The 14,231-nt window shown below is 41.0% G+C and overlaps 1 protein-coding gene across 1 annotated transcript in view; it reads right to left on the bottom strand.

Moving 5' to 3' along the window:
- Window positions 1-4,909: 4,909 nt before the first annotated feature.
- The window catches only part of wwc1 (WW and C2 domain containing 1), a 50,013-nt gene continuing 40,691 nt past the window's right edge, over window positions 4,910-14,231 (bottom strand). Inside the window, exons 14-22 of the mRNA XM_083927363.1 lie at window positions 13,829-14,021; window positions 12,442-12,588; window positions 11,807-11,856; window positions 10,429-10,618; window positions 9,676-9,843; window positions 9,484-9,576; window positions 7,032-7,262; window positions 6,794-6,912; window positions 4,910-6,127 (exon numbers count right to left, since the gene is read on the bottom strand). Coding sequence (XP_083783489.1) covers window positions 6,061-6,127; window positions 6,794-6,912; window positions 7,032-7,262; window positions 9,484-9,576; window positions 9,676-9,843; window positions 10,429-10,618; window positions 11,807-11,856; window positions 12,442-12,588; window positions 13,829-14,021 — 1,258 coding nt within the window. The 3' untranslated portion in view covers window positions 4,910-6,060. The remainder of the gene's footprint in view (window positions 6,128-6,793; window positions 6,913-7,031; window positions 7,263-9,483; window positions 9,577-9,675; window positions 9,844-10,428; window positions 10,619-11,806; window positions 11,857-12,441; window positions 12,589-13,828; window positions 14,022-14,231) is intronic.

The following is a 14,231-nucleotide window of genomic DNA, read 5'->3' as shown; positions in this document are numbered from 1 at the left end:
GATTCATTAGAAAACAAACAATAATCAAATGAGGGAGGGGGAAAAAATGCACGGGAACTTCAAAAAAACAAACAGGAATTATATCACAACCTATATGATGACAAAAAAACACATTTGCGACTAACAGCATTCGTTGGGTTTCTCTGAATGATTGTGATTTCTCGTGGCAAAAACCTACATTCCTTCATCCAGGCGTTGCCATATTTTTGTGGCTTTTTAAAATTTACGCAGAGGTTAAACAACATTCGGTCGATCATGACGAAGTTCGATGGACGTTTCAGCGGACAGCACTGTTCCTCGGACCACGCGGAGTCCTATTCTTTAAAAACGACTCGCTCGAGAGTGGAGGACAACAAAGAAACGACACACCGTTCACATCAGGAAAGTGAACGCAAACATTAATCGACATTTCCAGCTCTTTTTTTTTTTTACAGATAAGACGACGGCGGCCACGTTTGGACATTTAAGACAAAAAAAAGAAAGAAAAAAATTATGGTTTACAGGTTGCTTACCAAAAAAGGCACACTCTCTCACGTAACCCCACAGGCTTTCATTCATTTCACAGTGTTTCTCGTACAGTAAAAACCCTCCGCCCCGTCGAGTGTTCAGAGCTGCATTCACACTGCAGGAGGAAACCGGATCGGACTGGATCTGTCATGTGACCAACGCGTGTTTCTCTTGACCAAATGAACACAACTGCGACATTTTTTTGACGAGACTTCTTGATCTGATTCGTGTTTATGGGACCTCAGTCTGAACAGTCTGATGAGAACTTATGGTTGATTTACGTTGCTCAAGTTTGTCGTAACAATAGAGAAACTGAGTCTTTCCGGGGTATTCGCTGTGGACACTGAATTGAGGTCAAAAGACCTGCCTGTGCAAGTTTGTAAAAAAAAAAATTGGGACGCACACGTGCTTATCCCCAGGCCTGAGACGACACGAACGTACAGAGATACGAGGGAAAATGTGACATGAACTGAAGTTCCCGGTGAGTTTGGGGTTCAGTCAGGAGTCTGAGCTGTTGCCGATGCCAAATATAGCACCGTCGACAGTTTAAAAAAAATAAAAATCATTTTGCATTACATGTAATCGCACCTTCAGGAGGCATAATTACCTAAAATGTTGCTACAGAGGAAGAAACTGACCTCAAACGGACCCAACTGCGCGTTTAAAAGACGATAGCGGGATACAGCTGAGACGAAGGCGCTCTAATCAAAGATGTCGAAACCAGCTTCGACACATTAGATTCAATTTATTTAGTTGGATGATTCTCATTGGTCAGCAGAAACAATGAAAACTGGAAATGGGTTGGGCTGGGTATCGTGGAAGTCGGAGTGAGTCCAACTGAAACGCAGTATTTGTGCGTAACGCAGTGTTTTTCCTGTAGGCGTCTACGGCGCGTATCGTTAGACAGCCAATCACCAGTATTATTAGACCTTGGTACCAGCATGCTGCATGCTTATTGGCTCGCTGACACCGATGAAATTTACTCATTAGGTATTGAAACTCTATACTGAATGTCAAGGCGATCAATTATCACTATGGATGTAATTTGGTCGGTACGTAAAAGTACTGAAGCTTGGTACCAAGCCTTAGAAATGAGCCAGAGTTAACTCTCATTCATTGTCGTCTAGTACTTAAATGAAAGTACTAAGTCCACTTTGTTTATCTGACGTCACGGCAGATTTAGGTCTCTAAGGGCCCCCATATGCTCCATGCCAGGGGTGGGCAATTCCAGTCCTGGAGGGCCACTGTCCTGCATGTTTTAGGTTTCTCCCTACCCTAACACACCTGAGTCTAACAATAATCAAACTGTGACAAGCATCAGCTGTTTGATAACGAGCAAATCATTAGAATCAGGTGTGTTAGAGCAGAGAGAAACCGAAAACATGCAGGACAGTGGCTCTCCAGGACCGGATTTGCCCCCCCCTTGCTCCATGCGGACCATCGCAAACACGAGCAGATGATATTTCCCGCTCTCGTACAGGTAAAGAAACCTCCAAGTCACAAGCGGCTGTCCTATCTGTTTGTCTACTCGTGTGGGCATCAAGTGTTAAATCTTTGGTTTTGATTTTTTTTAGTTCAAAAGTTTGACTGTTCAGACTGAGACCGTCCAGAATGAGACATGTTGTCCCTGCAGTGTGAACGCCCTCTCAGCGTTTCAGTTCCCATCTAGTTTGAACCTTTTTACGCGTCTCTTTCTAGACGAGGGGCTAACAGCTGCAGTGTTGTCTGTTATTTATATTCATTATTCTAATAAACACTCGTGCAAAAAATATTCCTACTTCTACCTGAACGTGTTGCGACTATCTTTCGTGTTCATGTGGATTTAAAACATTTACAGTATTTTGTTTTTAGAAAACAGGGCTGATTTGGATTTTTGGGGGCTTTGTGGAGATCCCTTAACGAGGAAAATAGGGTTGTAATCGACATCCTGTGTTGGTCTTAAACATTCACACACCGAAGGCAACACATGAACGACACAGGCCGGCAGAAAGAAAAAGGTTGTAGGGTGACTCTCCACTGAGTCTGATCTACAGCTCGAGCACTTTAGGAGCCACTGTTTATCAATCTAAGAGTAAAACAGAGGAACATCTACAGCAGAGAGGTCTTCGTCAGCTACATTCTTGTTTACACCGGGAATGGAAACATGATCATATGAAGTGTGTGTGTGTGTGTGTGTGTCATGTGGTGGACACGTTTAGCATGGTGACCCAGCAAGAAGTGAAACACAGACGATGACAGTGCATTTCTCCCCCAATAAAGCAACGTAAGGTTTATTCTAAGCATGAGTACGAGCTGGGTGGGACGTCCTGTGAAATATGACTTGATGAAATAACAGCAAAACGTCACAGGTGAGGGACCTCAAGGCCGTTATAAGTTATAAATCATTCACTTATAATTGTTGGGAAGACTCAGCCACTTTTTTTTACGAGTAAAATCTGTATTTTTGTGCTTTTGCATGTTCCGATTTGCTGCTCTGTGATGTCGTCTTTCTTTTTTGGTTGCTATTTCGTCTTATTTTGCATTGTTTCTGCATCTTTCACGTGCTTTGTGCTTCCTGTGATTTAGAGCCACGTAACTAAAACTGACTCGTTTTCAATCTGTGTGTCCAGTCGGTGCAAATTACTAATTCTGTTCCCTCCACCCGTCTACTTCTACTTCAGTTGGTCATTTATTTAGGTTTAGGTTATTTCCTAAAACGCCTTCTAGCAACTTGTTTCAGTCCTTTCCTGCAGTAGGGTTGATTTATTTCTATTTGTTATAGTTTTCTGTGTGCTTTTTTTTTGACAATGCCTGAAGTGATGATGATTTCAGTATGAAAATAGTGCCGCCTTAAGTTGTCATCTCTCATTATTAGTAGTAGTTATTTATTACTTTTGTTGCTGATTTGTCGGTTTCCATTATTTTTTTGTAAAATACTTCTTTGGACTGGAAAGTTTATGTGTTAGAAACTGGTCATAAAAATGAGGTAGTAGGCAGAGTAATGATAACTCTTTTCCAGTTCTTACTGAAAACTAAACCGTCTTGTTGCTGCAATGCATCATGGTCTATTTGTTCTGATGGAAATCTCTCCGTATGATGTGAAAGTCGGTATAAAAGAGCGACTCGAGAGAAAAGCGACACTAAAAGTTCATTATCAATGTTAAATCTGCTTCAATATCTCGACGTAATGTCTCTTCTTGTTAAGAGTCCAGTTACGAGCAGGAGGGTGTAAAATATTACAACACAAATCCACTGAAGAGTTTTGCTTTAACGCAGGCGACATGTGAAGGAGAGCACCGGGGACACAGCTTCTACAAGAGCTGCTGAACATCCAGGAGTCGGTGAACAAGAGATGTGCCCGAGTCAAGGTCTGCTGTTGATTTATAAGTCAGGTTGCCGTGGAAACAAAGTCAGACGTCACTAAGGCTTCCAAGCTGAATAGAAATCACATCGCAGGAGACAGTAAACTGACTCGCACGCCATGTCAGAGGTGTGCACATTTTTTTAACTGCCTTCAATGGGGAAAAAAGCGTTTTCTCCTCTGATTTCACCAAGTGCTCACATTCAACAGCATGAAGAACAGCTAATGTTCGATTAAACTGATGACATCTGAGCAAGGTCTGCGTGTCCAAATGAATAAGTGGTTACCTTCAAATACCTAAAATGAAAATGTGTGTTTGACTGCGCGAGTATTTATCCATTCATGTGGCTTTGAATGGTTTTTAGTGAGTCCTCGAGTTCCTGAAGGGGCAACCGAACAAATGATTGCATTTCCTTTTACGTTTATTCTCACTTTTTTCAGAGCTTTTTCAATCTCACAGGACTCCGACACTTTATAGTATTTTCGATGCCTACGATCGCATGAAAAGTGACGTTATTATGAATGTGAACATGTATATGTCGATGGATGAGATTCGTGACTTTTTGGTCGTAGTGGTGATTTCCCAACAGGACACAACTGTACACAAGCGAAACCTTAAATATTAATGCATCGCTGGGACTTCAAAGCATCCTGACGCTTCAACAATTTAAGACATTATTGACGGTCCAACAATTTAAGACATTCTTCTAAACTCAAATGTTCCGCATTCAGGATTCAGGGTGTAAAAACGATGACAAACACCACGTCAGTGCTTTGATTTAGGCAGATCGGTGCCACCTGCACTGAATAAGTAACAGATATAGAAAAGTAGGACCCAACGAAACGTTTTTCAGTGGCCTGCCTGCTGCTTGCTGTTTACTAACCCTGTGTCTTGCACGTTTGTGACGTTGCATGTGACATACAAGAAGAAAGAAAATTGCCTGTTTTTTTTACTCGTTTCCCCCCGTTTAACACCCCACCCCCCCTACACACACACATATATATGTATTTGCTGGGGCACCATGCTAACATAAAGCAACATTAAACAGATTGAGCGGCAGGACGTCCAGTTCCGATAGACATGAGATCATGAGATATGCATCCGAAACATCCAGTTACAGAGCAGAAACAGAGGGAAGTCTGACATTAAAACTCCTTATATTTCACAGTCATCAAAAATACATCTGATCCTCACTTCCTGTGTGTGTGTTTCAACAATCTTTGTGTGCTTCAACAATCAACAATCATTCCAGCACGAGGCAAAGGTTTACGTTTCTTTTTCTTTCTTTTTTTTTTAAACTTTTACCTCAATTTTCTTAAAGTGCAGACTATTCGATCAACTACCTGAGTGTTAGTGAGAGTTAGTGCTGTTTCTACACTTTGATGAGTGTGTGTGTGGTGAGAGACAATCGTGATGACTTTTTACTTTCTAAAAAAAAGAGAAGAATCTCGTATCAGATCCAGTTCATTCAGTGATGCTTGTACAGCAAAAAGCGCGCTCCAGCGTTCCTCTCCTGTCGTTGTGTCGTGTACTGAAGGACGCCGGAGACCAGACAGAAGGCATGCTCATGACGCTTGCGTACATCAGTGCTGTCAGGTGTGCTTACGTTTGTCCGCGTATTTTTCAAAACGCTCTGAAAAACACACTACTTGAATGGTTAGTATTAAATATTTCTCGAGATACCTTTTTTTGTTTTATCGTGACGTTAAGCTGCTTATTTTGCTTTAGTACCATTGTTTGACATTGTTTTGTGCCATCAATATATACATATATATATATATAATGTCCAAAATGTGTCATTTCAGTACAAAACTCTTTGTATGCATGAGTGCAGCTGTGTGACTTTGTGCTGGAATGATTTTAAACACCTAAGAGCCTATAAACAGCTTGTTAGTAACAGAAACAACGCCATAAACAGAGTGGAAGAGAGAGTGAAAGAATAATAATAATAATAATAATAATAATAATAACAATAAAAAAAAGCTTTGCTATCACTAATTTACAAACAAAGACTATCCACATTAGAAATGCTGAGCTCTTTAAAAAAACGTGTTTCATGTGCTTCATAGTTTTGAGTGTTTTCTGTACTTAACATATTATTATTATCTCTTTAATTCTTCATAACACCGCCAAATGTTTGCTTCATTTGTATGGGAACAGCAGGTTAAGACTCTTGGGGGTGGGGTGGTGGGGGGTACTTTGAAATGCTTCTCTACACGTCGTCGGCCGGCAGGTCAGGGATGCTGGACTTCGCTCGTGTGAAGAATGCCATCTTCTCTCTGAAAGCACACAGGAAAGGGTTAGCGCTAAACGCAATGAAATGTGATAGGCCAAAACCAGCATGCAAATTTGACTTTTCAAGTATTTCTAACAAATGATGCAACCCATTGTACTCAGAACACTGGGGGGAAAACACATCACAGATAGAAAAGTGAAACGTAACAGACGTTCAAGTCGCATTTCCAGTGTTGTAGCGAGTGGCTGAAGCTGCTATTCTCCATTCAGTTCAGTTCAGAACAACTACATAAACGAACTCAGTTGATACGTATATGCTCCTTCATCACAGGAGAATGTATCTGCATGTTGGTGCCAGATTATAGAGAGTATCATATATCATTTGAGGTTGTGCTACAATACATGATTTGTCCCACTTAGACGTAGGTGTATTTCTGTGAAGAACACATTCTCACAGTATTCATCAAATTCTCTTCCTGCCTGAAATACGACCTCTAAAAAGTCATAACTGACGAAGCAGGAGAGGAAGTAGGGGTCTTTTTTAAGCTGCTCAGCAGTTTTTAATAGATACTATGTGCTGAACACACATGCATGTTTATGTCTGATATGCTGATGGTGCTCTCATCTGGAAACAAACCACCGAGTCTCATATTTCCGAATATTTTTCTCTGTCCAGCCCTGACTGAAACCTGGTCTGACGTTTCTCCCACCTGAAGGTCTGGACCTTGGGGACCTCTTTGCGGCTCTGGCCCCTGATCTTGTGGACGTCCTTTGCTGCTGCCCTCATCATCTTCTCCACCCGCTTCTCCTGCAGCTGCTCCTCACAAGTCTGAACAGGACCAAGAGGATAGGAGGTGTTAAGTTTGGAACTCTGCTCTCCTTCACTTACAGATGTAAAGAAAAGCGCCCTATGGAGGACGGACTAAAGCTCGTGATGAGGTCATTCACCTGTTTCTCGGCCTGCTTGAGGAGAAGTCGGAAGCGTTCGTCTTCTCGTACCCAGTCCGGCAGTTCCCTCTGGCCCTTCTGCCTCGCCGTCTCCAGCTGTGTCTTCAGCTCCCTCAGCACCCGCAGCTCCTGCACTAGCCGGGTCTGCCGCGTCCGAGACACCTGCAGGTCCATCTCCAGGTCCAGGGACGTTCGCAGCAGACCGTCCAGACCTTTAACCTGCACAGGAGGCTGAAGGGAGGACAGGGAGGGATACCGTTAGGTGCTGCACACACACATTTTTTAATATATATATATATGAAGTATATAGCTATATCTTTTTTTTGTACAATATTAGTTTTCTGAATCCTTTTCCACTTCAAACTGTGTATCTGGATTCCTTATCCTGTGATTTATTACCTTCATTTTATAGATTTTGTTAAGTGTGTGCTTCCATTTGCGTATTTGTGGCACCCCTGGTTTTAGCCAGTGTATTTGTTATCTGCTTAAGTGCTGCTGCTCTTAAACATCTAAAAAGATGTTTATCAGCTTGTTGAAATTGTGCCACAGGTGGAGTTCTGCCAAGTAACAGTTGCTTGTGTCCCAAAAGGAATGTACACTGAAAAATGGTATCTATAAGTTCACTTATCACTTCACAATCCAATGTTGCTGCAAAACCAGACAGAAAAAGAATATACTGGTGTGTTTGGCTTCTACATCCCCCGATTCATTACGTCTATAAAATGTCAAAAAATGATGCCAAATATTGCGCAAGCATTGCAGCTCTATCCATAACAGTCAGATTATATTTGAACACAATTACAACAAAAAAAGCTGTTAACCAGCTGAAGCCAGCCATGTATTTAATGTCAGCAAATGTCTTAAATGCCACCTGAGTGTACAGTAACAACTTGAATTATTTGCAAATACTTTCACCAACATGTGATGCGTGTTTGTGGATTTCCCTGTGTCGTGAGCCCCAGGAGGGACACTGAGATGCCGCTGCCTGCCTCTAAATAAATAGAAGCTGGCAAATGTCATCGCTGCATTAAACATTCACATGGTTATTAAATATTTAGAGTCACTTCACTGTGAGTTGTTCTGGCGGATTTAAGACTCAGAAATTCAAATAGGTTCTGTGTGTGCACGTGTGAGTGTTTGTGTGTCTCTCTCTCTCTCTCTGGAGAAAGGAGGCACATAGTTGATGTGGTCGCTAAACCTGCAGGTTTGACTATGAAACTGTCAAGAACTCGAGAAGCAGGAAGATGACGGGCAGATACGGAGCAGATCGTATCACTGAGGCGGTAACACAGTCAAACAGCTGGAGATCTACTGCTGAGGTCCTGAACCACTGTGTTTGACGTTCCACTTCATGTTTTGTTTATGTCAATCCATCTAAGACAAATTTATAGCTGAAATAAAAAAATGTTTTTCTCGGGACAGGAGTATAAAAGCAGAAAAAAGATAAGACAATATAACAGCAAATAAAGTGCATGAGAGCATCAAAGATGTTTGGATTACGTCACACATGCAAGTGCCCACGTAAACTGATCAGACAAACTTGCATTTCTTATGTGACTTTACTATCAAGTGTCTAATTGTTACAGTTGTATTGTTCTTTATCTAACTATCTATGATCTATTATCTATAGTAAAACACAAGAACAATTTTCTAATGAAAGTAAGGTTTTTTTTTAAAATGACGTAGATGCATTACAGAGACTTTGGTGACCATACAAATGTTCATAAACAACGACTGCAGCTGTGAACATGTTTAATCATTGGATAAGAATTTTCTTTTCTTTTTCAGTGAATCCCTCCTAACAGACATGGCGTACAAAAATGAGCATAAGGTCCATGACCTGATGCTGCATCTGGGACACTTCTCAACATGCAGAGAATAAGACAAGCATGTCCCTGGTACAAGGTGTGTGTAGTCCTTCATGGCAAGAATTTATGACACAATGACCACCCAATCTGACAGTGACCATCACAAAACACAAAAATGCTTAACAAATTAACTGCTTAAATGTCTTTCTTTCTTCAGCGAGATAAAGAGAGATTCTCCAAACTATCAAACCAAGAAAAACTACAACATTTACTGGGAGGAAAAAGTGGCACTGCTGTAGATGCGGCGAGATATGTGAACGACTGCCACAGGAGAAGAGACGAGCTGCACAACAACACCTGACATGATTTCCTCCACATGAACCAGCTGATCCCGACTGGGTTCTTACCTGCACACTGATATTCTGTTTATCATTGTTGTTATTGTTATCATCATCATTATTATTGTTTACGCTTTGGTAATATTGTGAACCAGTCATGCCAATAGAGCTTGTTGAAATTGAAATTGAGAGAGAGAGAGAGAGAGAGAGAGAGAGAGAGAGAGAGAGAGAGAGAGAGAGAGAGAGAGAGAGAGAGAGAGAGAGAGAGAGAGAGAGAGAGAGAGAGAGAGAGAGAGTTATTTTTACCTTCTTCATGCGCATGCTGCGTCTCTCTGAGGCATTTCTGACAAACGGAGATTTCTTGGAGAGGGTGGAGCTGTCGCTGTCACTGCGGTTAATCTAGAAAGGCAAAAACAGCAGAGAGGGACGTTTGAATCCAACTGTGCATTCGTAAAATGAGAGTTTGAGGTCTGTTTTTCTCTCTACAGTTTCAGTTACCCTGCAGATGTACTGGCTCTGAGGTCCAGGGGAGAAGGTCTTGGAGCGGATGATGGTGTTCCCCCTCATGAAGGGGTTCTGCTGGTGTACGTCTGGGCGGCGTTCCTTGGGTCGGACCACAGAGTGGTGGGACGGCAACAAGTTGTCCATGCTCGTCTCCTTGTTCACCTGGACAAAGAATACACAATGAGAATAACGAGAAGACGTAGAGGATCAGGAGAACACTGTCTAAAATGTTGTAAATGTACATTTGGAGTTTTTTTAATCTCTGGTAGAACTGGAAATTATATCAACTTTATCAGAAGACATTACAGAAAATCAACGACCAGCAGTGGTTTTAAGATTTCCAAAACTAAATTTAGACATAAAATGCCTTCTTCAACTTAGTCAAAGACCATTTGAATGCCTACATTTCAGACGCAAACAACATCTTTTTGACATTTTTGACCTCCGGCCACGACGGAAAAGAAGAAAGTACATGCCGATGGAGAAACAGCTGCATTGTGATCAATGTCTTGCTCCAGTGAGTGTTGAAATTGGCCTCTTTTATGATGGATTTTCATCTGTGTGATTGTTGTTGGATAACAGCTTTTTGATTTTATAGAACTGAAAATCACCACCAATTGCTCTCCCAGTTATCGAAGGAAAGAAATAATATCCGCCACAATCCAACAATGTAAATACAACATTCACTCTTCATTTGGGATTCTTCTTCCCCTTCAGATCAACAATCAGTAGAAAATCACAAGTTACCTTTTCTGTGATGGCTCCAGCCGCCGTCAGAGGAGGAGGTTTGGTCACCTTCCTCTCCTCTTCCCCCTCCTCCTCTGCTTCCCATTGGCTGCTGTCAGGATAAAACTCGTCCTCTTCCTCAAGAGGCCCCACCCCCTCCACGCCGTTTCCTTCTTCATCATCATCGAACATGTCCAGAGGGTCACCGTGCCTGGCGATCCACAACAGGGGCAGAAAATGAGGATAGAGAGAGGAGGATGGGATAAACTAATCTCTTCTCGACTACAACTCAGGGTTGTTTTTCAACCTCAATGCTCTGTCTCAGTACAACAACTAAAAAAAGTGGATGCATTAACAGAAAAAATGTTTTTCCAGTTTTTCTGCCAGGCTTTTTTTTTATTTACAAATGAAAAATAATGTTTCTTTTGCTTGAGCTGAAACAATATAATTAAATTTTTATTATTATTATTATATTGTTTTTTTATATTTCTTTTAGACACCTGTTGTTTGTAGTGTTGGTGATTGATGGGAACTCAACTAACTGAAGCAAATGTAATATATATATACTGTATATATGTACACACACTATATACACTCACTATAGTGACTGGATCAGAGAAGTTGCAAGTGAATGGATCATTGAAAAGAAATACTATGTGGTCTATTTCCTTCTTTCCCGTGAAAGAAGACAGGTGTTGTGTGAGTGTGAGTGTGAGTGTGTGTGTGTGTGTGTGTGTGTGTGTGTGTGTGTGTGTGTGTGTGTGTGTGTGCGTGCGTGCGTGTGTGTGTGTGTCGAGGGCGCCGTGACCTCAGGACACCTGGTGATTGTCGTAGGACAGAGGGAGAAGGAACGGTGGAGGTGTCATTCAAAAGAAGGGGGAGGTGTATCCGAAATTCAAGCAGCTTTATTTACAGTCTGAACCTGCCAGGTAACATTCTGTGCGACTGTGTGTGTGTGTGTGTGTGTGTGTGTGTGTGTGTGTGTGTGTGTTTGTCACTCCACAAACGCTCACGTGGTAACTGACGGCTTTAGTTCTGCTCAGTGAAGCAGTGCAGCTCACCTCTCAGTGTGTGCTGGAGGTACTTGGGTCCTTTACTTAAGTATAAATACCAATAAAACAATGTCAAAATATTCCGTACTCCACTAGAAGTATTATTATATGACAGCATCACAAGCTCTGTTGTTTCAAACAGAGCTGCAGTGAGACATTGACGGTTAAAGTTATCGGGAAATATTGATAAAGTGCCACAGAACAAAAATGTAAAAGAGAACTAAGGAGAGAGGACAATGGATGGTAATATATATATATATATATATATATATATATATATATAAAAATATATGAAGTAAGGAATTAATAGAAAAATGAAAAAAGTAATTGCTGGAAGAAACACTCACCACTCATCGTCCTCAGGAGGTCCTACCATGTCACTGCTGGAAACACGAGTCTGAAACACAGAATACGCACACATCAGGACCAAATAACTATTTAGTTTAACAATTTAAAAGTGTTTTGTGACTATTATGAGCTCATAATGTGTTTAACTAACAGTCAAACAGGTACATGTCTGAATTATCTTTTTCAGCCAAATCCTTTCATCCTGACCTTTCCAGACGTGTGACAGTATCCTATGGGGGCCGTGACCTTTCGACTCTTTTCCTGTTTAATACAAACTATTATTCTACCTGATTAAAAGCATTTACACAGGTACAACCGCTCGTCTTAGCACAGAAGGAAAACCTGTCGCTCAGTTAGCTTTGACGACACAGGTCTGGGCAAATATTTGCACAAGCAGAAAGATAAGGAGTAATATATTTCAATTCTTAATGTTACTCTGGTTCTATAAATAGGGTGAAACTGGCCCCACAAATATGAAACAGCAGCATGCTAACTGTGTGTTTTTTAAGCTAGTGTCAAATCATTTCTGAGCTGTTAACTTCCACTTCTGGACGTGGCTCTGAAAGACAAAGTAAGTCTCTGCTGTTGTGTGAACCAACAGTCCACTGGGTGACAGTGTCTCCCCTCTCTGTACCCTGTCGGTGCCGCTGGCTGCTGCTGCTCTGCTCTCTTTCTCCTTGTTGTCGATCTCTGGCATGTAGGCGCGACTCAGCAGGTTATACCACTTGGTGCATCTCTCCTCCGAGCAGCTGACATCAGCCAGGCTGATCTGGGCTCCCGCCTTAAGGGGAGGAGGTGGGGGTGAGGAGAAGCAGAGAGGTAAGATGGAGGGACGTTAAAGATACAAAAACATCTGAGAGACAGCTCAAAATTCTGAGTTTTACATTTTGATTTTCTGCCACGATAGTGTTTCATTTTATGGTGAATGCTGTCATTAGTGTGTTATACAGAGCAACACACAACATTGTAAACTTTATATTTGAACATGGCAAGTAAATTTTGTAACTTAAAGCACAAAATGTGTCAGAAACACAACAGATATCTTTGAGTTAGCTGGGAAACACTTGGACGTGTCTCTATCCTCTATTTGTGTTTGAATCTTTTGTTACTCTTATAATTACCTTTTTTTGTAAGTTTATTCTATTTAAAGTTTGTTAAAACTGCCTCAGGAATAACATTTCTTCATACAACTAACACCAGAAGTGATGAAGCACTTGCAAATGACAAAAAGACTCTTCACAGAATTAAACCATTAAAATACAGCCACGTGTTTAAATGTTTATGAATAATTGGTCTAAGAACAATATAGAGCATTTTTTGAGCTCTCTATAAATACAAAGTGGGGATTTAAGATAATTTATTATTCTCCATTTCACCTCATATATATTTGGCACATATGTTTTGTCAAAACTAGAAGAACAGAAACAGAGATGTCTTTAATAATTAGTTTTATGTGAAGCACTTTGATAGTGTACAATGTAGATTCGTCTTTGATACTTTTTTGCCTCTTACCTTTATTTAAAAGTTGAATTTAAAGCTTTTCAAACAGTGTCAGTGTATGAATTGTGCTTCTTTTATATCTGTGTTTAATTTTGAATGAGATTATCATCCTAATCGCTTAAATTATTTTCCTGACTGCTATCAAGGTACCAGCAACACTGTCATAATATTAAGATATTACAAATTTTCATTACCAAATACCTTTGCATACTGACTACATACTGTAGTATATATATATATATATATTGGGGGGAAATACAAGATAAAAACAGTATACTCTAACTAATTAATTCTAATTCTTCCAAAATATAAATAGGTTAACCATTCACTCACTCTACGACAAAAAGCAGCCGCAGAGCGAGTTTGTGCAGGTAGATTAGTTTTCATACTGACTGTGATTATCTTCATATTGATGAACACACTATAACCTTACAACATTACAGGAAGACAAACATTAAAACACGGTCACTCCATATTCCCAGCACCACGGCTGTATAACCAGAAGGAAGAGCTCTACTTACCAGACACTCTTCATGGCCCGACTTGCTGGTGATGCAGACGTCTACCCTCATCGTCTTCTGCCGCAGAGCACCGTGGGAAATCGTCATGCTAAACACCTCGTTGATCTCCATGACGTCCTGAGGCAGAGAACTGCGTGTTCGAAAGAGGCAGCGCGTGGTCTCCACGCAGGGCAGCACCGCCGAGCGCACGTATCTGCAGGAGACACGGACGTAAGTGTTACCATGACGCAGCCTGCTCTCGTGATGCTTTACTGCTGGCTTAAACATCACTTTGCTGTTACTTTTTGATTGGATGTTGATGAACAGAACAGGCTAATGTGAGTGCCACACAGTTTTTTCAAAACTCTTAGAATACAGTACACAGAAGTAGTATCACATTTGAACTTAAAGGTTGACAAATCAA

This window comes from Echiichthys vipera, assembly GCF_963691815.1.
Source record: "Echiichthys vipera genome assembly, chromosome: 14".
Classification (NCBI taxonomy): domain Eukaryota; kingdom Metazoa; phylum Chordata; class Actinopteri; order Perciformes; family Trachinidae; genus Echiichthys; species Echiichthys vipera.
The sequence above is the reverse complement of the archived record's forward strand: the minus strand, read 5'-3'. Positions and strand labels throughout refer to the sequence as shown.